We start from the raw sequence: 24109 nt of genomic DNA on the forward strand, positions 1-24109 counted from the left end.
ATGTTGCTATGAAAAAAGCTCCTAGATTTATTGAATTTCGAATCCCGCCTGCAGTTGCCTTGGCAGGGCCAGACCAAATGATATCCAGGGCCTTATAAAGCATGTGTGCTGGACGTTCCCCACCCCTGGGCTAGAGGGAGGAGGGTTAAAGTTTAATGAGTACAGAGTTTCAGTATGGGATGATGAAAAAGTTCTGGAGATGGGTGGTGGTGATGGTTGTACAATTATGAATGTACTTAATGCCATTGAACTGTACACTTAAAAACGACTAAAATAGCCTGGCCAGTGTTGTCCCGTGCATCAAAAGGTTGCTGGTTTGCCGCCAGTTTGGCTCCGGTTTGGCTCCGTGGATAGAGCGTCGGCCTGTGGACTGAATGGTCCTGGGTTTGATTCCAGTCAAGGGCACATGCCAGGGGTTGCGGGCTTGATCCCCAGTGTGGAGTGTGCAGGAGGCAGCCAATCAATGATTCTCTCTCATCTATTGATGTTTCTATCTCTCTACCTTACTCTCTGAAATCAATAATAAAAAAAAAAAGGTTGCCTCTCCCAGGGGAGGAACCAAGATGGCGGCATAGTTAAACAACTAATCTGCTGCCACACACAACAATTTCAAAAATACAACTAAAAGACAAAAACGTCTACCACCCAGAACCACGGGAAAGCTGGCTGAGTGGAAGATTTACAACTAAGAAGAGAAAGAAGCACAATCGCTGAAAAGCTGAGGTACGGAGGCACGCGAATTGGGCCGGCGGCGGGCGGCTGGGTGCGCGGCTTTTCTTCAACCCGCAGGGAGACAAGCTCCCGATCACTCTGAAATCCAGTTTCTGGGGACACTCGGGGGACCCAGGCACCTACGGGGAGAAGCTGGACTCTCGGCCATCGGGTCGGAAAGTGAGAGTGACTTTTTTGCAGAGGTGCGCCCAGCAATCATTGTTTACTGCGCTGGAGCGCGGGGCGCAGGGACTTGGAAACGTGGAAAGGCAGAGACGGCTGACGGCAGCCATCGCCGTTGGCCACGCCCCAGCCTAGTGACGCCCTGAGACCCCACCCAGCCCTGAGGCCCCGCCCTGAGGCCCCGCCCCGCACATTCTACAAACCCGCCCTGGCTCCACACAGCGGCTTTTGCATATAAATGGCCTGTTCTGTGGCAGCTTAACCAACTGCAGCTCCAGTCAGACTGCTCCAAAACCGCCCAAGCAAAGGAGGAGAAAACTAGCCCTTGCTGTAGCTCCTGCTGGGGGACACACAGTACACAAGGGTACACCAAGAGTGTCCACCTCAAGTAACTGGGAGGCTGACCCGTTGAACCAATAGGACACCTAGTACACAAAACTACCCTACCAACTTAGGGAAGCAGAGAATATGAGAAGGCAAGGAAACAGATCACAAACCAAAGAAATGGAGGAGAACAAGCGACTGGACATAGAGTTCAAAACCACGGTTATAAGGTTTTTCAAGAATTTCATGGAAAAGGCCGATAAATTCCATGAGGACCAACTAGAAATTAAACATACACTGACTGAGATAAAAAATATTATACAGAGACCCAAAAGCAGACTAGAGGATTGCAAGAATCAACTCAAAGATTTGGAATACAAAGAGGCCAAGGACACTCCTCCAGAGAAGCATGAAGAGAAGAGAATTCAGAAAGTTGAAGATAGTGTAAGAAGCCTCTGGGACAACTTCAAGCGTACCAACATCAGAATTATGGGGGTACCAGAAGAAGAGAGAGAGCAAGATGTTGAAAACCTATTTGAAGAAATAATGAACGAAAACTTCCCCCACCTGATGAAAGAAATAGACTTACAAGTCCAGGAAGCGCACAGAACCCCAAACAAAAGGAATCCAAAGAGGACCACACCAAGACACATCATAATTAAAATGCCAAGAGCAAAAGACAAAGAGAGAATCTTACAAGCAGCAAGAGAAAAACAGTTAGTTACCTACAAGGGAGCTCCCATACGATTATCAGCTAATTTCTCAACAGAAACCATGCAGGCCAGATGGGAGTGGCAAGAAATATTCAAAGTGATGAATAGCAGGAACCTACAACCAAGACTACTCTACCCAGCAAAGTTATCATTCAGAATTGAAGGGCAGATAAAGAGCTTCACAGATAAGAAAAAGCTAAAGGAGTTCATCACCACCAAACCAGCATTATATGAAATGCTGAAAGGTATTCTTTAAAAAGAGGAAAAAGAAGAAGATAAAAATTATGAACAACAAATACATATCTATCAACAAGTGAATCTAAAAGTCAAGTGAATTAAAAATCTGAGGAACAGAATAAACTGGTGAACTTAATATAATCAGGCATAGAATGGGAGTGGATTGATAATTCTCAGGGGGAAAGGGGTGTCTGTGTGGGGAGTATGGGAAGAGACTGGACAAAAATCATACACCTATGGATAAGGACAACGGGGGGGGGGGGAGGTAAGGGAAGAGGGGGGGTAGGAACTGGGTGGTGGGGAGATATGTGGGGAAAAAGGAGAAACAATTGTAATCTGAACAATAAAGATTCATTAAAAAAAAAAAAGGTTGCTAGTTCGATTCCTGTTCAGGGCACATGCCTGGGTTGTGGGCTCAGTCCTTGGAAGGGGCCGGGCAGGAGGCAGCCAATCGATGTTCCAGTCTCACATAGATGTTTCTCTGTCCCTCTCCTTCTCACTTCCTCTCTCTCTAAAAATCAAACTATTTTTAGTGACTAAAATAGTAAGTTTTATGGTATGAATATTCTACCATAGCTAAGAAAGTAACAAATAAATGACAGCTAACTGATGTATTTCAGGGACCAAATCTTAGAAGACCAGGCACACATGGCAGTCCACCTGATCAGGACTTATGCTGGGAACACCTCAGCCAATAGGACAACATGGTGGCACTGGGAGTCCCCTCCATGTGGTGTGACCCCCCATGTGCTTGCTTGCTTTTTTTTTTTTTTTAACAATTTGTTGCTCCACTTTTTTTTTTAATGAATCTTTATTGTTCAGATTACAATTGTTTCTCCTTTTTCCCCACATATCTCCCCACCACCCAGTTCCCACCCCCCCTCTGCCCTTACCTCCCCCCCCCACTGTCCTTATCCATAGGTGTATGATTTTTGTCCAGTCTCTTCCCATATGTTGCTCCACTTTTTTTTAAAAAAAAATTATTTTTATTGATTTCAGAGAGGAAGGAAGAGGGGGAGAGAGAAACATCAATGATGAGAGAGAATCATTGACTGGCTGCCTCCTGTACACCCCCCACTGGGGACCAAGCCCACAACCTCGGCATGTGCCCTTGACCGGAATCGAACCAGGGGCCCTTCAGTCTGCAGACAACACTCTTACCCACTGAGCCAAACCAGCTAGGGCATGTGCTTTTTTACTGTAGTGATTTGAAGTCAGGCAGGTCCACCCTGAGCCACAGCTCCAGGCAGGTAAGTTTCCCACCAGGGACCTGTGGGACTTGGGCACAAAGGGCTGGATGCAAATAATCTCTCATGTTCTCTTGCTGGCCCAGGCGGGTTGGAATCCCAAGCTGTCATGGTCTTTTCCCTCCTCCCCTGCCTCAGAGGCTCACTGTCCTCCCCTCAGACCTCAGAGGCTGTCCCCATCCCCGTTAAAGTAGGCCCCTCTAGCCCAGCTGGTGTGGCTCAGTGGTTGAGTGTCAACCCATGCACCAAGAGGTCGCTGGTTCGATACCCGGTCAGGGCACATGCCCAGGTTACAGGCTCGAGCGTGTGGGAGACAGCCAATCAATGTTTCTCTCTCATTGAAATTTCTCTCTCCCTAAAAATCTATAAAAATATTTTTTAAAAAGGCCACTTCCAATTGTTATCCTTCTTGTTCTCTGCAGCTCTATGTCAATCTGTAATTATTTATTGCATATTTGTATCTGGCTCTCCTCAAGGCACGGAGCGTAACATTTTTGGTTAGCACTATATTTAGAACCCAGCACAATGTAAGTTGTCAAAGAAATGCTTTTTAAATTAATAAACAGATGGCATGAATTTGGTAGAACTACCACCCTTTCCTACAACCATCACCACCACCCATCTCCAGAACTTTTTCATCATCCCATACTGAAACTCTGTACTCATTAAACTTTAACCCTCCTCCCTCTAGCCCAGGGGTGGGGATGTCCAGCACACATGCTTTATAAGGCCCTGGAAATCATTTGGTCTGGCCCTGCCAAGGCAACTGCAGGCGGGATTCGAAATTCAATAAATCTAGGAGCTTTTTTCATAGCAACATAAATTTATATTAAGTGAATTATATTTCCATGAGTCTGTGGGTACCAAGGGAAGTAAAAAGGGCTGTGATGGAGATTGCACAAACCCACAGAAAAGAAGCCTGCCGCAGCACCTTTGGCCATTGAGCCTTGGGTGAGTAGCCTCTGTTCTCTAGGCCTTTGTTCCTTTTCTCTCAAGTGAACAGGAAATGGACGGTTGCACCACCTGCCTCCAAATGCCTGGTGGACTCTACAAAGCAGGGCTGTTACTTCTTGGTTTCATTCTTAGCCTTTGCTGCAGTAGTGTCACGTGTGTGTGTGTGTGTGTGTGTGTGTGTGTGTGTGTGTGTGTGTTTTTGTTTTGTTAATCCTCAACAGAGGATATTTTTTCCATTGCTTTTCAGAAAGAGTGGAAAGGAAGGAGGGAGGGGGATATAGAGAGAGAAACTTTGATGTGAGAAAGACACGTCGATTGGTTACCTCCTACACATGCCCTGACCAGGGGTCGGGGAGTGAACCAGCAACCCAGGTCCGTGCCCTTGACCAGGAATCAAACCAGAGACCCTTTGGTCTGTGGGCCTATGCTCTAACCACTTAGCAACACCAGCCAGGGCAAGCAGCATCACCTTTTCTCAGCAGTGTCCAATTATGGTGACCTGGGGCTACAGATCTGCCACATCCCATGTGCTTTTTTTTTTTTTTATAGTTAATTTGAGCTCTTTTTAAAAATATCTTTTTATTGATTTCAGAGAGGAAGGAAGAGGAAGAGAGAGAGAGAGAAACATAAACGATGAGAGAGAATCATTGATTGGCTGCCTCCTGCATGCCCCCCACTGGGGATCGAGCCCGTAACCCGGGCATGTGCCCTTGACCAGAATCGAACCTGGGACCCCCTCAGTCCGCAGGCTGACGCTCTAGCCACCGAGCCAAACTGGCTAGGGCCCATGTGTTTTTTTTCCAGCCTGCTTTGAAGATCACACACATCTTGAGGCTGCACCCAGGGCTGGCCCCACCCTCAATTCAAGGAAGGAATAAGCTGTCACCATTGACCTTACTAGCTTTCTGTCAATGAAGGGTGTGTGTGCAGGGATGACAAAAAGTGTTGCTCCTGGCTGGTGGGGGGAGTCCTCTGTGTCATGGGCTCTGTCCACGCTTTTGAGTGAATTTCAAATGTGGAACAGGGTGGTCAGAGCCACTCCCTGGCTGTGGTCACAGTGCTGTGTCACAACTGTTAGACTAAACGTAAAACTGCATTTGAGTCCTGTGTGTCGTTACCAAGCACCTCTTCCGCCCGCACGCCCCGTCACTGCAGGAGGAGAGGACTGGCCCCCCACCACTCCATGTCTCCTGGTAGAATCAGTGCCCAGCAGCTGCCAGCCCCAGAAACAAAGCCCCTTTCTTCTGGAAGCCATCTGTGAGAACAATGGTTTTTATTTAAAAAATAACTTTTTTGTAACATAAGATAGGATCATTGTGACTGTGCCTCCCCTCCCCCCAGATGGCATTGAGAGGTGGGCAGGGTCACAACCTGGAAAAGTCTTCTTTGTGCTGCTCCAGCCACTGATCCAGTGTCCTGGCCTTGGGGTTGAGCCTCAGGGTCAGTTCGATGTTCCGGTCGGGTTTCAAGGCATAGAAACGGAACATGTTGGCCAGGTCCTGGGCGCCAGGGAAGCCAAGCTTCTCATAGTCCTCAGGGGTTGTCTGGAAGTAGGGGGGGGGCGGTGTCTGTGAGGATCCATCAACATCTCAGCATCCCGCTGAGGTGATAGGGGCTGGGGGACACCTCAGTCCCTACCAAGGTCCTTGCTAAGTCCCCCTGAGCCCATTTAAAAAGTTTAAAAACCACTGTTCTAGGTCAATTTAAGATCTTGAGATGAAACCTCAGTTCCTCCCAAATCAGAACTCTGTTTACATCTCTTTCTTGCTCGGAAACCAAAGCTGCTCCCCTTTCCAGACTGAACTGGATCTGAACCCCTCAGATCCTCCACAACCAGCCTCAAGCTTTTCTTTGTTTACACAGTGACACACGGCCACTTAGGGCCTCTTTTCTAGTGCACATCACTGTGCTGAGCTCCAGGACTATTCCATTCAAGCCTCATAACAACTCAAGCAGGGGACACTACTGACACACCCATTTCATGGATAAGGAAACGGAAGCAGAGAGGGGTCAGGGACCATGCCTCAGATTATACACTGATAGGTGTTAAGGGCAGGGACTGGGATCCAAGTCTGGGGGCGTTTATCTGGCCCCAAACTCCCATCATAACTCTGTTTGGGTCTGGGGGCTCTGCAGGTAGCTTTTGTCTTTTAACACCTATGAGTGTTAATGAGGTTTTCTTTAATGAGAAGGTCTTATTTTCATAATGGGAATGACAACAAGAAACCGGGGTCTGGACTGGAAGACTGTGGGTCAGTGGGGAAAGGAGGGTACTGTGGGCCTCCCACCCACCCAGCCAGGCCATGTATGTGTGTGGGGGCCATCTCTCTGGCCTCTTCCCTTCCTTCAAGACACATCCCAAAGGAGCCCAGCAGCCCTGTATTCTCACTCCTGGCCGTGGCCCCTACTGTCCCCTCTTCTGGAAACCTTCCTCCCCACTTGGTCAACCACCTATGCCAGAAATTTCACTCAGCAGCCATACTTGGCTCCCAAGAACAGCACAACATGGATGTTCACAGTTGTGATGAATTCAGATTTACCTTCAACTCCTGGGGGGTTGAAATGACCAGTAGGGGCCGAGGGGCTCACCTTGGCATCGTGCACGGTCTTCCCAGTGTGCTTGGAGAGCAGGGCAGCATACTCCTCCGCTGTGTGCCTGCAGGTACTGAGCCCAAGGTTCTGGCCGATGTATTCTTCTGGCATCTTCAGCAGACTGAGTACCACAGGGCCCAGGTCGGTGACGGACATGCCATCCATGGGTAGGTCACCCATGGGCAAGCCTGGGGGAGAAGGGGAAGAGAGACATGCTGGCACGTGACATGTCCTGGAGGGGACAGTGGGGTAGAGACTAGTGTTCCCACCAGCCAACCAACCGGACACCTGCACAGATCAGCACGTGGCATGACTTAGACACTTCCTATGTGTATCTATGTCAGCAGAAGCAGCAGTGGAACTGGGTTGGAAAACGGGATTCAAGCCTGGCCAGCATGGCTCAGTGGTTGAGTGTTGACCTATGAACCAGGAGGTCACAGTTCAATTCCTGGTTGGGGAACATGCCCGGGTTGCAGGCTTGGTCCCTAGTGTAGTGCGTGCAGGAGGCGGCCGATCAATGATTCTCTCTCATCACTGATGTTTCTATCTCTTTCTCTCTCTCTCCCCACCCGCCCCCCCTCGCCCCCATTTCATCTCTGAAATCAATAAAAATATATTTAAAAACAAAACAAAAAGCCTGAGCCTGGGTTACTCCATTCTTAGAGTGGGGAGAACCCTGGACCGGCCGACCTCTCTCAGGGACAAAGGACAGAAAAGGGCTTCAAAAGGTCCCCCGAGAACTGCTACTCCGGGCCCCACTGCTCCCAAAACACTGGCCTGAGTGTACCTGGCCATGTCCTGCATTTCTCATGTGGAAACCGGTGGGTGGGTTCTCCAAACACCAACTCTGCTGACAGGAATGCTTGACAAGCTGAGGCCGACCTGGCCCAGAGAATGACGAGCTGCCAAACTGTGATTTTGTAGATGGAAAGGGACCGCAGTGTTTAGATGTGGGCACTTGGACCATGCCATTTTCCTCACCCATAAAAAGGGGCCATAGCAACTGCCCATTCAGATCCCCCAGGGATCCTGTGGGGATGAAGGTCTAAATCAGAACACAAGGGGTGTCTGACTAGCTTTGCAAACTATAAAGGGCGGTGCCCATGTGCCAACACGTGGCCCAGACTGCGTGCTCACCGGCGGGCAGGTCTTGAGAAAGGGTGAGCCAGTGTTTACGCACAAAGGGGTGGGGGTGGCCCGCTGAGGGGACTCACCCCTCCCACTCGGGCCTCCTGAGCGTCCTGCTCTAATCCGCTGGCTTACGGACAAGGCACAAGTTGTATAAGATTCCCTCCAAGCCAGGGTCCAGTACAGCCAGCCGTGTAGAGATTTGCAAATATGGGCATTGAGAAGCAAGTGCTCTCCACTTTGTGAAACCTACAACTGAGTCTCATCTTCCAAATCCTCTCATTTTTGAAGGAGAAATAACAATAACTGCACTTGTCTCTGTAAAGCTTTCCACCAAAGACAGTGTCACCACACCTCTGTAGATTTCCTCATTGCCCCGTGAAAATCAGTGTTATGCCCATTTCGCGGAGCAGGAAGCAGAGGCCCAGCGAGGTTCCTTGCCTTGCTTACAGTCACAGATCTAACGTGAGAGTCAGGACTCAGGCCCAGAACCATGTGAGGACAAGCCCACAGCTTTCTGCGACAGCCAGAGTGCCACACAGAGCAGACGCTCAAGGAGGAAGGGCACTCACTCAGCAAGTAGCTCTTTCCATCCGGGGCTTTCTGGGGTAGGAAGTAGGAGAGGAGGTTCTCGAAATAGCAGGGCAGCCGCACACTGGTCATGGGAACACCGATGTCCCGGAAATATTCCTCCACCTCTCCTTTGCCATCAAAGTGGCCTGCTGCCAGTCTCCCCGCCGTCAGCTTCTTGATATTCTCCAGGCCGCTGTAGACCACATAGTGAAGGCCCAGGCGCTTGGCCAAATTGGCCAGCAGCTTTCCCTGGATGGCAGGAGAGGAGGAACCACAAAGCTAGGAGGGAGGATGTGTGTCCCCAGTCACATCCCAGCTCTCCAACCCAAGCTGCCACTGTGCCTGAGGCTAAGAGCCCGACACCACTTATTCTTCAGGTAAGGCCCCTCTTCCAGAATGATGCTCACCCATGCTATCAAACCCTTTAACATGGGATTGTAAGCCTCTACCGCCCACAGAACCTTGCATCACTTCTCTAGATCATCTGGATTGTTCACTTTCTGATGTGCTTGGCTGCATGCAGCCCACCTTTGTGCAATCTGCTGCTAAGCCCTCTTCCTTGGAGAGCCCAGGATTCCACAAGGGAGGTGCTGCAGCTCAGTGGTTAAGCACATAGGTCACCTGGGCTCCGGTCCTGGTTCTGCACTGCACTATGCGATGCTGGACAAGCGATCTAACCGTTCTGGACTCGTCAGTTCAACAGGGACCACAATACTACCTGCTGCATAAGGTTGTGTAGGGGATTGGCTGGTGGCCTCCAAAAAGATATGTCCACGTCCTAACCCCTAGAACCTGTGAATGTAACCTCCTTCGGAAAAGGTCTTTACAAGTATAATTAAGGAACTTGGGATGAGATTATCCTGGATTACCCATTTAACCCATGACAAGCGTCCTTATAAGAGACAGAAGAAGACACAGAGAAGTCCATGTGAAGACAGAGGCAGAGACTGAAGTGATGTGGCCACCAGAAGTGGCAGCCACCAGGAGCTGGAAGAGGCAAGGCACAACATCTCCTTTAGAGTCTTTGGAGGGAGCAGGAGCCTGGTCCTGTCAAAAACCTTGATTTTGGACTTCTGGCCTCCAGAACTGAGAAAGAATAAATTCCCGTTGTTTTAAGCCACCTGGCATGTAGTCTTGTTACGGCAGCTGTGGGGCACTAATACAGGCTATCAGGATGAGACGAGATCTGCTTCAGCCAGAGAAGCTGTCTTTGTCTTCTCTATGGAATGAGCTTCCATGTAATATATAACCAAAGAAAGGGTCAAGGCTAAAAACAAGTTTGGAGACCAGTGATCCAGCCCAACGCCCCTTTGCTTTACAGAGGAAGCTAACAGAGACCAGAGCTGGGAAGTTACAGGTCCAAAGACATAGCTGTGGATGAGGCAGGACTGAAAACTGAAGTGCGTAACTCCCAGCCTAGGGCCTTTCCTCTGGCACCAAGTATACCTTCCACAAAAACCTGAGTGTCCTCTATGTGGCAGGCTCTCTGCAGTGTCTCGATCTTCAATGAGACAAAAGGATGGCCATATCTCATGGTTCCTCTCATATCCCTGCCACCACCATCTAGGTTCAATAGCCACCTAACTAGAGAGAATCTGGGTGGAAAACAGAATAAAGGGAAACAAAACATGTCAAAAGGGATCTGGGGGACTTTCTGGGTAGATGGAAATATATTTTTATCAAAAGGCAATTATATGGGTTTATTTACTTTTAAATTTTATCAAACTAACCAAGAGAATTCTAACCAATTGTCATTTTTAATTCCAGACCCATGTTTAATCATTGTCTCTTCATTTTCAGACTTTTAATGAAAATGTCATTTAAAGAAAATTTTTTAAAAACTGTACAATTAAAATGTGTACATTTTATTATAAGAAATTATGGGTCAATAGAGTTAGATTTTTAGAAAGTATAAAAAGTCATTGGATGACAAAGGAAATAAGTGGTTGCCCGAGGCTGGGGGAAGGGGTGTCGGGAGTGACTATTAACCGGTACAGGGTTTCTTTTTGGAGTGACGAAAATGTTCTGAAATTGGGTAGTGGTGATGGCTCTACAAACTTTGTGAATATGTTAAAAAAACAATGAATTGCACACTTTAAGAGGGTGACTTGTATAGTACATGAATATAAAAAAAAAGTCACTGGATGAGAAAGCAGCCTCCTCTTACCCTCATCAAAATCTAGGAGGGCTGCATGGAAGTGAGGGAAAGGACTGCAGTGTCAGGGGTCCTAGTCGGAGTGGGCCCCACAGGCAAGTTAAAGCTGCCTCCAAGGAACCAACAGGGACCTGGGAGCTCCTTTTAAGATGCACTGCAGCTAACCCCAGCCTCCCCACACCCTCCTGCCTGCCCTCACCTGCTTGACCTCCTGCTCCTGGCTGCAGTTCTCCCAGTAATTGGTCACAATGAAGGTGGCGTGAGCCCCGGTCAGAGCCAGTTTCATACTGGCCTCATCATCCTGGTCTCCCTGTACGATTTCTGCACCTTGCAGCCTCAGTTCCTTTGCTGCCTTCTGCCCAGGGTCCCGGGTTACAGCCCGAACCCTGAATGTCCCATCTTCCAAGAGGGTCCGGGCCACTGAGCCCCCCTGGGCACCTGCAAAGAGTCAAAAAGACCTACAGGGTCCAATGTGCCTGGGAGTCCTGCTAAGGTTAAAACCCCAAAGGGAATGCTCCACCACAGCAGGACACCCAAGACACCTGTCCCCTCTCATTGTCATTCAACTGCCTTACACCAATTGTAAATAACAGCTTTAATGAGATAGAACTCATTTACCCATAATTAAAAGTGTATAGTGCAGCCCCGGCCAGGTAGCTCAGTTGGTTAGAGCACTGTCCCAATACACCAAAGTCCAATCCTCGGTCAAGGCAGATACAAAAATCAACCAATGAGTGCATAAATAAGTGAAACAACAAATCGATGTTTCTCTCACATTTCTTCTCTAAAAATCAATCAATAAAAAATAAGTATAATGTAGTGGCTTTTAGTGTATTCAGAGTTGTACAACCATCATCACAGTCAATTTTAGAACATTTTCATCTCCCCAGAAAGAAAATCATATCCATTAGCAGTCACTCCCCATTCTCTCCTCCCTCCAGTCCCTGGCAACCACTAATCTGTTTTGTCTCTACAGATTTGCATGGACTCTTTCAACATGTGGATTTTTGTTTCTGGCTTCTTTCATTCAACATGTTTTCAAGGTTCATCCATGTTTTAGCAGCCATCACACCTATACCTTTTATAAAATTTTAAAAATGTATTATGAAATATTTACAGATACAAAAAGGATAGTGACACTCATGTACCCACCACTTAGCTTAAGAAGTAAAATATTACCTATACCTTTTCAGAAAGAAAAAAAAAAAAGATTGGGAAAATTAAAATAATCAAACGGAAGAAAATAAAAATCATCCATACATACAGGGTGGAGCAGCCCTAGCTGGTTTTGCTCAGTATACAGAGCATCAACCAATGGACTGAAGGGTCTCGGGTTCGATTCCAGTCAAGGGCATATACTTCAGCTGTAGGGGCACGTGCAGAAAGCAACCAATTGATGTGTCTCTCTCTCACATCGATGTTTCTCTCTCTCTCCCTTCCATTCTCTAAGAACCAAAGGAAAAATATCCTCTAATGAGGATTAAAATAAACAAATAAATATAGGGTGGAGCAAAAGTAGGCTTACAGTTGTGAGTACGTGAAACAGGTTATTCTTTATTATCTAACTAGTGCCCCATGCAGATTCGTGCACATTGAAAGGAAATTAATTAGAAGGTGGCCAGTGGGGTGGGACTGGGCGAGCTGGGCTGGACACGCCCTGAAGCCAACCTCCTGCGATCCCTCCCCACCCGGCCGCACCTGGGGGGCACCGCGGCTTGAAGGGCGTCTGCAGAGTGAGCGGGAGTCCCCCGGGCAGGAGGGGTCCTTCGCCCTGGCCTGCGGGGATAGGGCCCAAACCAGTTCTCCGACATCACCTGAGGGGTCCCGGATTGTGAGAGGGTGGTTCTCGGGTGATGCACCCCGGAATCAGGCTCCCTCCTCTCTGGTTCCAGGGTGCGTCACCAGAGAACGACCACTGCCAAGTCACCGCAGCTCGGCAGCTCCTGCACTGAGCGCCTGCCCCCTGGTGGTCAGTGTGCGTCATACCTACCGGTTGGTTGGACGGTTCCTTAGCCTTTTATATATATAGATAATTATCTTATTATTTTCCATAAAAACAGGTTTACTGTGCCATAGTGACATTCTTTTGAGTTAGTAAAACTATTGTAATAATCATAACCTCCATGCCTTTTTTCCAAACAAACAACTGTAAATCTACTTTTGCCCATCCCTGTATGTACAAGAACACTGGCTGCTGCACTACTTCCAAAGGTGGAAATTTATAGACAAACTGTCCTTGGGCAGGATTCTGGCTAAATAAGTGATAAATCCACACAAAGTCATTAAAAAGAATGTGGCAGATCTGTATGTATGGCTTGGATAGGTGCCCATGTGTCCTGCAGTGGAAAAGGCAAATTGCAGAACTGCAATTACCCTCACACAGGTTCAGATGGGAACGTAAAATGGCAGTCACTTTGTAAAACAGCATGCCAGGTCCTCAAAATGCTAAACATAGAGTTACCATGCGGTACAGCAATTCTACTCAGAGGTATATACCCAAGAAAACCGAAAATATACATCCACACAAAAACTGGTACATGAATGTTAACAGCAGCATTACTAACAATAACCAAATGAAATCTATACACCTAAAGACTGTGGCTGCCAGGAGCCGAGGAAAATTGAGGGAAATGGGGAATGATTGCCAGTAGGTGCTCACATAAGAAACGTCCAAACCTGTAGATAATTTTTGTAAGTTTGTTTATTTTTAAAATATATTTTATTTATTTTTTTTACAGAGAGGAAGAGAGAGGGACAGAGTCAGAAACATCAATGAGAGAGTAACATCGACCAGCCGCCTCCTGCACACCCCCCACTGGGGATGTGCCCGCAATCAAGATACATGCCCTTGACCGGAATCGAACCTGGGACCTTTCAGTCCACAGGCCGACGCTCTTATCCACTGAGCCAAACCGGTTTTGGCTCATTTTGCAGCTTTTAAACAAAACAAAAAAAAGTCATTGATTTTAGGGAGAGAGAAATTTGTTGTTGCACTTATTTATGCATTCAGTGGTTGATGCCCTGACGGGGAATCAAACCCACAATCTTGGCATATTCGGACAATGCTCTAACCAACTGAGCTACCCTGCCAGGGCCTACAGCTTACTTTATACATTAAAATCTAAGGAGTCCTGGCCAGGGGGCTCAGTTGGTTGGAGCGTTGTCTCATACACCCAAAGCTTGTGAGTTCAATTTCTGGTTAGGGCTCATATGGGAGGCAACCAATGTTTCTCTCTCCCTTCCTTTCTCTCCAAAATCAGTAAACATTTCCTCGGGTAAGGATAAAAACATAAAATAAAAGGGGATGTAATGAAATCCACTGGTGGTAGATTAAGGGGGTGAGAGAAAGCAAAGGGGGGGGATCTCTGGGATTGCATAAAAAGCAAAACAGAGAAACACACACTTCCTTTACATTGGTGGCTACCGGACAGTTACCATTCACAGGATGGAGAGGTGGTAAGTGGGCAAGAAGATGAGAGTTCCGTGGTCTTGTGCTCTGGTGCTAGCGGCTGTGCCTTTAGGGTCTGGAAAAGATAACTCTGACATTTCAAAAGTATGTTACCTTAGAACACACTGCTGGTGGGAAGGCAGACTGGTGCAGCCGTTATGGAAAACAGTATAGAGTTTCCTCAAAAAATTAAATATGGAACTGCCATTTGACCCGGTGATCCCACTTCAAGGACTATATCCTAAGAAACCCAAAGCACCAATCAGAAAGAATGTATGTACCACTATGTTCATAGCAGCACAATTTACAATTGCTAAGATCTGTGAACAGTCCAAGTGCCCATCAGCAGATGAGTGGATAAAAAAAGCTGTGGTACATTCACACCATGGAATACTGTGCAGCAGTAAAAAAGAAGAATCTCTTACCCTTTGAGACAGCATGGAGGGACCTGGAGAGTATCATGCTAAGTGAAATAAGTCAGTCAGAGAAAGACAAGTATCACATGATCGCACTCATATGTAGAATCTAAGTAACAAAATAAACTGATGAACTGAGTGGATCCAGAGACATGGAAGCATAGAACAGAGTGTGGAATCTCAGAGGGAAGGAGGGGTGGGTGGGTGGGAGGTAATCAACCAAAGATCTTGTATGCATATATGCTTGGCCCATGGACAGACAATAGGGTGCTGAAGGCCAGGGATGGGGGGGGGGGCCGGTAAGGGAGGGCTGGAGGGGATCGATGTGGGGCCGGTAAGGGAGGGCTGGAGGGGATCGATGTGGGGGCGGTAAGGGAGGGCTGGAGGGGATCGATGGGGGGAAGGGAACAAATGTAATACTTTCAACAATAAAAAATTATTTTTTAAAACAAGTATGTTACCTTAGATGCAAAAAGATAATAGATTCACTTAAGGTAGGTTGGTCAAGGAAGCTACAGTCCTAGGACTCAACTACCTGCCATAACCCGCTTTTAGTTAGGAATTTATATAACAGACCATTCTGTGTGGTTATTTTTGGTCTTCGAGTTTGTAAGGCCCACCATGCAGGCCTCTCCTGAGCTTGTCAGGTTTAGTATGTGGCCCCTTTTTCATTCACATAGATATGGGGGTTTCTTTTTTGGGGTGATGAGATCTTCTAAAACTGATCCGGGGTGATGGTCCCAGAACTCTGCAAATATACTAGAAACCAGTGAATTGCACACTTTAAATGAGTAAACAGTATGTGAATCATACCTCAATATGTGAATCGTACCTCAATAAAGCTGTTGTATGTTTTAAAATATATATTTAAGTATATATCATACATAAGTATATAGTATATGTTATATATATAAAGTACACATACACACACACACATATATGTATGTATGTGTGTGTATATATATATATACATATATATATATATATATATATATATATATATATATGGTCCCCCCAAAATATATACACACTTTAACAGCGGATAGCTCAATTGATGTTTCTTTTTAGATTTAACCCATTGGAATTAATAACTATTCAAAATGTATACATTTTGGGGGGAGAGAGAAAGAACAGGTGGGGACAAAATAAAACACTATTGTTTAAAAATAACTCAGATATTTCTAATTTGGTAGGATACTCAGGAAAACTTGGTAACAGAGATGGATGGGGTGGGGGGTACAGAAGTGGGAGGGAGATTTAATGTCGGTATGATGGGCAATTACTACTCATTCAAAGAAGTTAAAGTCCTGTTTTTAAGATTCAAAGGACATCTGCGCTCAGGTCCTGGCCCCACGGCCCCACCCGGGGCCAGAGGTCCAACCTATCTCGCCCTCCCTCCCGACCCCTTGGGGATGTCTCCCTGCGCTGGGGGAGGGGGCGCGCTGGCTGGTGAGAGGTCCTGCGCTTGGGGGCCTCAGATTGGGTGGGGTTCCACTTACCTGTGGCTCCAAACACCACCACTACCTTCTTGTCCGCCATGCGAGCGGGAGCGGGAAGCCTGGGGGGCGAGGGAAGCGCGGTGTGGGCCACGGGGCCAGGGGTCCTCTCCCTGAACCACGCGCGTGCACCGGAGGGGGCGTCAGCCACGAGAGGTCGGGATCCGCGGGCCCAGGCCTCACCCCCGGGCCTGACACCCCCTCCCCAGCCCGTGTCTCGGACCCTCGCCCCGACCTGCGTTACCGCCTCACCACAGCCTGGGTGGGAAAGACTACGGATAAAGGGGGACTTGGATTTTTTGCAGCCGAGTCCACCACGGAGAGGGGGGATGTAATCCCACGAAGGTTGCCCACCCCGGCCCGCAGCTTCATTCCTGCGCTGCAAGGCCGCCCCTGCCCGGCCGCCCTGCACACAGGCACCTCCTAGGCTGCGCGGCTCTGAAGCCTCGCTGTCCTGGTCCCAACTCCGCGCGAGCCGGCCCGCCACCCCCGCCCACGGACAGAGATGGTTCATCCTGGTCCGCGCGAGAATCCGCGGGGTTTTTGGACCCGCCCCCGCCTCAATCTCCAATCTTGCGTGAATGTCTGAACTTGTAGATATGGGGTGTCACCTACAGATGAGCAAGTCTATTTCCGTGAGTTTTAACCCCTTCAAGGCCCGGAGTTATTGCTTATCTGCCTGACTCACGTTGAGGTTGCTGCTACTTGCACAGAGTTGAATGATTTTTAACGGAAAAGTGAGATTTCTTTGTGTTCAACTAAAACTCAAAATTGACCCTCGCTCTTCTGGAAAGTTATTCTGACTGAATAAGAACATTTGCTTTCTTGTGTGCATGCATATGAGCCTAACCAGTGGTTAAGGACAGCAGGGGGGTGGGGGCATGCGTGGGGGGGGGGGATGGGGATGGGGGGGATGAGGACAAATATGTGATACCTTAATCAATAAATAAATTTAAAAAAAAAGAACATTTGCTTTTTAATTCACTCCATAATATGTATGGGTGTGGCTGTGGGTGAGAGGTCAAGGTGGTGGGCCAGGAGATCCTTGGGGTGATTCCGGGCAGGTTCAAGGCCTGCTGCTTATTAGGGCTCTGATGACCTGCTATTATCACAAGAGCTTGATACTCATCTAAATGATGTCAGACTAGCCCTAGCCGGTATGGCCCAGAGGATAGAGCGTCAACCTGGGGGCAAAGGGTCCCAGCTTCCATTCTGTCAAGGGCACGTACCTTGGTTACAGGCTCCTGCAGGAGGCAACCAATATGCTTCTCTCACATAGATGTTTCTCTCTGTCTTTCCCTCTCTCTTCCACTTTCTCTGAAAATCAATGGAAAAAATGCCCTCAGGTGAGGATTAAAAAATAAATAAATAAATGATGTCACACTAAGAAACGCTGATAACAAAATACGTATTAACTCACCCGGGAATGTCAGGTTTGGGACAAGCAGGCATTTGTGTTCACTGCTGAATTTCCAGCACCTGAAATAGTACTTGACACAAAGTAGGCTGATTGGTTGTCGAAACATCTGCGAGGCACTGGACATACTCAAGCTAAAACTGACACTGTTTTCCTGAATCTAGTTGTGAAGATACCCCACAAGGGAATATGTATATATATTTTTAATTTATTGATTTGAGAGAGAGAGAAAGCGAAACATTGATTTGTTGTTCCACTTATTGTTTGTTGTTCCGGAGATCAAACCCACAACCTTGGCATACAGGGACGATACTCTAACCAACTGAGCTACCCTGCCAAGATGAGAATGTGTATTTTATTTATGTAAACTATTGGTCTTTATGATAAGATGCATATTTTAATAAATACACATTTATGTTAATTTATATGTAAATAAAGATATCATCTATTGTTTATTTTGCATAAATATCTTATAGTCTCCGCCCACCCTGTTATGCTATGCCTCTGCTTAGACTGTAAAGTTTGCCTGGAATACCTTCCTCCCACCTCCTTAGATAGGCCTAATGCTTAATCATTTTTTTTTTTAGATGTTTTATTTATTTATTTGTTTATTTTTCCATTGATTTTTAGGGAGAGTGGAAGAGAGGGAAGGACAGAGAGAAGCCTTAATGTCAGAGAAACACATCGATTGGTTGCCTCCTGCATGCCCCAACCTGGGACAGGGGTAGGGGAGAGGGGGAGGAGCTTGCAAACAAGGTATGTGCCCTTAACCATTATCAAACCCGGGACCCTTTGGTCCGTAGGCCAAGGCTCTATCCACTGAGCAAAACCGGCTAGGGCTACTCATTCTTTAAGATTCTACATGGCCCCCGGTTTGGCTCAGTGGATAGAGCGTCGGCCTGCGGACTCAAGGGTCCCAGGTTCGATTCCGGTCAAGGGCACATGCCTTGGTTGTGGGCACGTCCCCAGTGGGAGGTGTGCAGAAGGCAGCTGATCGATGTTTCTGACTCTCTATCCCTCTCCCTTCCTCTCTGTAAAAAATCAATAGAATATATTTAAAAAGAAAAGAAAAAAAAAAGACTCTACATGATCATCACTTCCTCCAGGAAGCCGTCCCTGATCCCTAGGCTGGGCACTACTCCTATTCCACTCCCATCTCTATCCCTCTGGTAAAATTGTCTCTGTCATATTGACTGAGGGCTTCCTGAGTGCTGGCCCCATTTCTTGTTTGTCTCTACATCTCTTCCTCCAGACACAATGTCCAGAACTTAGTAGAAACTCAATAAAGACCTAGTATGAGCCCTGGCTGGGTAGTTCAGTTGGTTAGAGTATTATCCTGCTCGCCAAGATTTCGGGTTTGATCTCCTGTCAGGGCTCTTACAAGAATCAACCAATCAATGCATAAATAAATGGGACAACAATTGATGGTCTCTCTCTCTCCCTTTCTAAAATCAATTTTAAAAAAGAAAAAGAGAAAAAGGAAAAATAAAAAGGAAAAAAAAGAAAAGAAAAGAAAAAAAAGAATTTTTTAAAAAAAAGAGAGAGAGAAAAAGAAAATAAAAAATAAAAAGAGAGAGAGTAGTATCCCAAAGGTACTTGGGGACGCAAGCAACTCCAGTGTCTTTTGGTCTTGCTGAACCTGCAGCTTCAGAAACCAGTACAGGCAATAAGTGGCAGAGAATAACATCTCTGCCCCTGGGCTTCTGGTTAGTGGTGCTGGTGCCAGGAGGTAACAAAAAACACAAGTTCGGCTGCTTCCTGCAACAAAGCCAAACTCATGAGACAGGTGCTGGTGCAAAAGGAAAGAGGTTTATTTAGGTGCCACATGACCTGGGAGAATGGTAGAGTCCCATCTCAAAGACCATCCCCACTTACTGCTCAAACTTGTTGTCTTTTTTTTTTTTTATTATTATTTTACTTTTTTTAAAGGTTGTTGATTTTTTTAAAAAATATGTTTTACTGATTTTTTACAGAGAGGAAGGGAGAGGGATAGAGAGTAAGAAACATCGATCAGCTGCCTCCTGCACACTCCCCACTGGGTATGTGCCCACAACCAAGGTACATGCTCTTGATCGGAATCGAACCCGGGACCCTTGAGTCCGCAGGCCGACACTCTATCCACTGAGCCAAACCGGTTAGGGCTCAAGCTTGTTGTCTTATAGAGATAGGGAGAGGAAGTCTTGTTTCTATCCAATTATCTTGCTAGTTTTCAAGGTGCTCAGTGTAATAACTTCCCCCACACCATCTTGGCCAATGGAGGAGACTTTCTGGCACCCCCTGACTCTCTATGGTAACAAGGAGGCTGTTGGAAGAGGGCAGACATATTCGCAGCCTGGGCAAAGGTTTTTCTCTCTTGAAACCCCATCCACCCTGGGGTCCCTTAAGGCCTGAGTGGAGAGATTTAGCTGTTGACTAGTGTATGCTCAACTGTGACGCAGCACTTTCTGTGGTAATTTATATTTGACAGAGAATTTCCTACAAAGCACTTGCCAGTTCACCCAGCCCAATGACATGTACTAATGATGATGACAGTTGGAGGAACCCTTTTCTGGGCTCATGCTACGTATCAGGTACAAGCTAAACCCTACATTAACTCATTTGACCCCTTGAAGCAACCTTTCCTTCAATCAGTGACACTCAGATTAATTCAAGTGTGTGTGTGTGTGTGTGTGTGTGTGTGTGTGTGTGTGTGTGTGTGTGTGTTTGGGGTGCAGGTAGTACAATGTATACTTCCCATTATCTCTTTCTTAAAATTCATTCTTTTTTATTTGATTTTGAGAGCCAAGTAATGCATAATGAATTTATATATTCTCATAAAAATGTAAATGGTACTGTAAGTGAAAGTTCCATAGGACTCTTCCAAGGGATCAAAGACAGTTTTATTCAGATATGATTTTCAAATCAGAAAATGTAGCCTTTGGCATGAACCAAAGACACACTCTAGGGTGGGAAAAATAAGGCAAGGTTTTTAAGGGAAGAGTTTCAAGGAGTTGCTAATCAAAGGGCTGGGATACAAGACCATAACTTATTCATTTTCTGATTGGTGGGGGCTACTGGATTTTTCGGGGACTGCTGACTCAATGGTCAGCAAGAGGAGCTGTGAGATAAGAATAATGGGTAGTTTCAATCGACTCATGGTCAGCAGGTAGAGTCATGGGATATGGCCAATAGTTGGAGTCATAAGATATGGTCAGCAGGGCAGGTCACAAGGCAGGGGCCTATGCCTCAGTTTCCCTTGGAGTCTGCAAAATACACCAATAAAACAATTTTTTTTGTAGTAAAACAGACAGTGCAAAGAATACAGTTTGTCTGATAGACAAAGTCAGAGTTTAAACTGCAAAATGGCTTAGTTATTGGAGCAAGGTCAGAGACCAAATTGTAGAAGGGTCCAGATAGTCTATCACAAGATTGTGATATTAGAATCCTCAGTACAGATAAAGCACAAGTGACCCTTGACCTCTTTCTATCATTCTAGTGTGTAAACCTTTCCTACTTTTGAATGCATTTATATACCTAAACATGAACATGTAGAAAGATAATATTTTATAGTTAAGAAATAAAAGGGATCATATTGAATATATTTTTCCCACAATATTTATTATAAAAATTTGTAAACATACAGAAAAGTTGAAAGAACTATAGTGAACACCCATATACTTAACACATAGATTCTTCAATTCTTAACATTTTGCTATATTTGCTTTATCAGCTATCTTATTTTTTATACATTTCAAGTTAGTTGCAGACATCAGTACTTTTCTCCCCTAAACACTCCAGCATACATATTATTTAGAGTTCAATATTTGTTTTTTAGGTTAAGTTTATAACACACTATAGAACAGCGGTCGCCAGCCTTTTGGACCTCATGGACCACCAGTGGTTGGCGACTGCTGCTATAGAATTTATTTTTGTATTTTCCTGTAGCTTGCTTTCCCTCCTTCTACTTAATGTCCTCCCTCAGGTGGTGTCTGCCCTTTTCAATGGGGCACAACTATTGAATGAATGTGCCCCTGTCAATCCCTGCTCTATCTTCTTGATGGACCTAAAGATTGTTTCAAAGCTTTCGCCAAAATGGAGTATCCTAGTTTGTGTTGCAATGACCTTCCTTGTTTGTGCCCTTTTGAGTTCTTGCAAGTGTTAGGACAAAGATCTCAAGGTCTGGGCAGTCCTAAATGCTGAGAGAGAGAGAGAGAGACATCAATTTGTTGTTCCACTTATTTATGCATTCATTGGTTGCTTCTTTTTAAAAAATGTGTCTCTATTGATTTTTTTAGAGAGAGAGGAGGGAAGAGAAAGAGAAACATCTATGTGAGAGAGAAACACTGATAGGTTGCCATTGGTTGCCTCCCATATGCACCCTGACCAGAGACCGAACCCTGCAACCTGGGCATGTGCCCTGACGGGAATTGGAACCGGCAAACTACTGGTGCATGGGACAACACTCAACCAACTGAGCCACACCGGCCAGGCCATTTGGTGGCTTCTTGTATGTGCCCTGAGGATATGCCCTGACAGGATCAAACCCACAACCTAGTTGAAGAGGTTGTAATCAACTAAGCTACTTGGGCCAGGGCTTCTTGCTAAATGTTAAAATGTAGTATTTTGTAGATACAGTAAACAGGATGAGCTGTCAGGAACTCAACCTGATGAAAGTAGCCAATTGCAAAGAAGAAATTGACACGTAATATATATAAGCCATGGCTAAGCCTTCCTTCTGGGAGGCAGAGATTTGGATATGATTCTGAGACAGGCTGAGCCTCTCTTAAATACTCTTCAGTTATTTCTTAAAGACTCTTCTAGATAAGTTCAGGCATTCCCCAAAGAGCTCTGTTCTGTGCACCTGGAAAGTAAAGAGTTCCGCTCTGCACCTGCACAGGTGTACACCAGCTGCTGGAACCTGAAGAGTAAAGAACCCTACTGCACCTGTGTGAGGAACCTAGCCCTATGTAAGCCAGACACACAGCAGCAGCTTGGCAGCCATGCTGTTATTAGTTGCATTAAGCCCCCTCTCTTTCTCCTTCCCCTCCACCTTGATTCCAGTAAACTTCTAATTTTTTAAATATGTTTTTAATTGGTTTTAGAAAGAGAGAAAGGGAGAGGGAGAGAGAGGGAAAAAAAACCACATTGATGATAGAGAAATATCAATGGGCTGTCTCTTGCATGCCCCCGACCAGGGATCGAGTCTGAAACCCACAACCCAGGCATGTGCCCTGACCGGGAATCAAACTGGCAACCTTTTGTGCACGGGAGAACCAAACTAAGTCACACTGGCCAGGGCTAAACCTCTAATTTTGAATCTGTTTAGCTTCCTCTCCTGATTTCTGTCTCGGGGATGGGTGAAAAGAACCTCTTTGTCAGGGACAAATTCCCTGTCTCCCTTACTTGCTGCAAGTGAATAAAACTCCTTGCAACAACCACCTCTCATTTTGAAACACAGCATCTTAAACAGTAAACCCCTTGAGTTCAATAACACAAATGTTTCTCTAGAGTAGCTACCCAGAAGTGTAATTGTTGGGTCAATGAGAATGCCCATTCTAAATGTTAACAGTTCCTGCCAAATTGTCCCTCGTTCCCCATGTGAAGAAAAAAGGGCTACCATAGCAAGCCTGACAAGTTCAATAACTGAAAATAACCACACAGGTTGTTTTGATCATCAAAACATTCCTAACTTGCCTGGCCAGTGTGGCTCAGTGGCTGAGCATCGCATGAACCAGGAGGTCATGGTTGGATTCCTGGTCAGGGCTCATGCCCGGGTTGGGTTTTGGGCTCAAACCCCAGTGGGGGGGGAGGGGTGCAGGAGGCAGCCAATCAATGATTCTTTCTCATATTTGATGTTTCTATCCCCTTTTCTTCTTACTTCCTACCTCTGAAATAAATAAAAACACATAAAAAAACTCCACATTCCTAATTGAGTGGGTTATGGTGGGAAGTCATGTCCTAAGGCACATAGGATAAATTAATCTCTACCTTGAACAAGCCCTGTCCATTGTTTATGTGCATCTAGAAGAATATATTTAAAATGTGAGAATGTAAAGTTAAACATCCTAGTGCGGGGGGAGGGGAGGGAAGACAACCCCAGCATTCCTCATTGTTCTTTCAACTGCATACTTCTATAAACTATGTTAAATGATAACTATCCTGCGTCCATCAATGTAAAAGTAATATCTCTCCATTTTATTTTTTTACTCAATCCTAGAGATTTTCCCGCTTTACTTTCTCCTGCCGCTTTAATCTTCCACCAGTGAATTTCATGTAACCTTTCTTAGGTCTTCTCCTTTGGTTCTAATCCAATCGTATCCCATATAATAAAATCCTAATATGCAAATCGACCAAATGGCAGAATGTCCAGTTGCCATGACACGCACTGACCACCAGGGGGCAGACGCTCAATGCAGAGTTGCCCCCTGGTGGCCCGCTCCGCTAAGCTGGCAGGTGGACATCCCCCGAGGGGTCCTGGACTGCGAAAGGGCGCAGGCCCGGCTGAGGGACCCCCTCCCCACCCTCAGTGCACGAGT

The 24109-nt window shown here is 46.2% G+C and overlaps 1 protein-coding gene across 4 annotated transcripts; it reads right to left on the reverse strand.

Moving 5' to 3' along the window:
• Window positions 1–5625: 5625 nt before the first annotated feature.
• Window positions 5626–16654, reverse strand: NMRAL1 (NmrA like redox sensor 1). Of its 4 annotated transcripts, none has more exons than XM_054714680.1 (7): window positions 16598–16654; window positions 16181–16239; window positions 11017–11255; window positions 8662–8911; window positions 7749–7871; window positions 6959–7149; window positions 5626–5913 (listed from the first exon to the last, which is right to left on the reverse strand). In XM_054714680.1, the coding sequence occupies exons 2-7, from the start codon at window positions 16218–16220 to the stop codon at window positions 5734–5736; spliced, it is 1023 nt and encodes a 340-aa protein (XP_054570655.1). In that variant the 5' UTR covers window positions 16221–16239; window positions 16598–16654; the 3' UTR covers window positions 5626–5733. The 4 variants fall into 4 exon arrangements, with proteins under 4 accessions (XP_054570655.1, XP_054570653.1, XP_054570654.1 ...); XM_054714678.1 differs by lacking the exon at window positions 16598–16654 and adding an exon at window positions 16422–16587; XM_054714679.1 differs by lacking the exons at window positions 7749–7871; window positions 16598–16654 and adding an exon at window positions 16422–16587 and having other exon boundaries at window positions 8662–8941.
• Between the last annotated feature and the right edge of the window lie 7455 nt (window positions 16655–24109).

Source organism: Eptesicus fuscus, chromosome 4 (genome assembly GCF_027574615.1).
Source record: "Eptesicus fuscus isolate TK198812 chromosome 4, DD_ASM_mEF_20220401, whole genome shotgun sequence".
Taxonomy (NCBI): Eukaryota; Metazoa; Chordata; class Mammalia; order Chiroptera; family Vespertilionidae; genus Eptesicus; species Eptesicus fuscus.

Bases quoted from the DNA above. Each gene is read 5' to 3' on its own strand.
- NMRAL1 (XM_054714678.1), bottom strand. From the start codon at position 16,549: ATGAAGCTGCGGGCCGGGGTGGGCAACCTTCGTGGGATTACATCCCCC. The intron at 16,240-16,421 runs GTAACGCAGGTC...CTCGCCCCCCAG, and splicing joins ACCCAGGCTGTGGTGAGGCG to GCTTCCCGCTCCCGCTCGCA. The intron at 11,256-16,180 runs GTAAGTGGAACC...GACTCTTTGCAG, and splicing joins GGTGGTGTTTGGAGCCACAG to GTGCCCAGGGGGGCTCAGTG.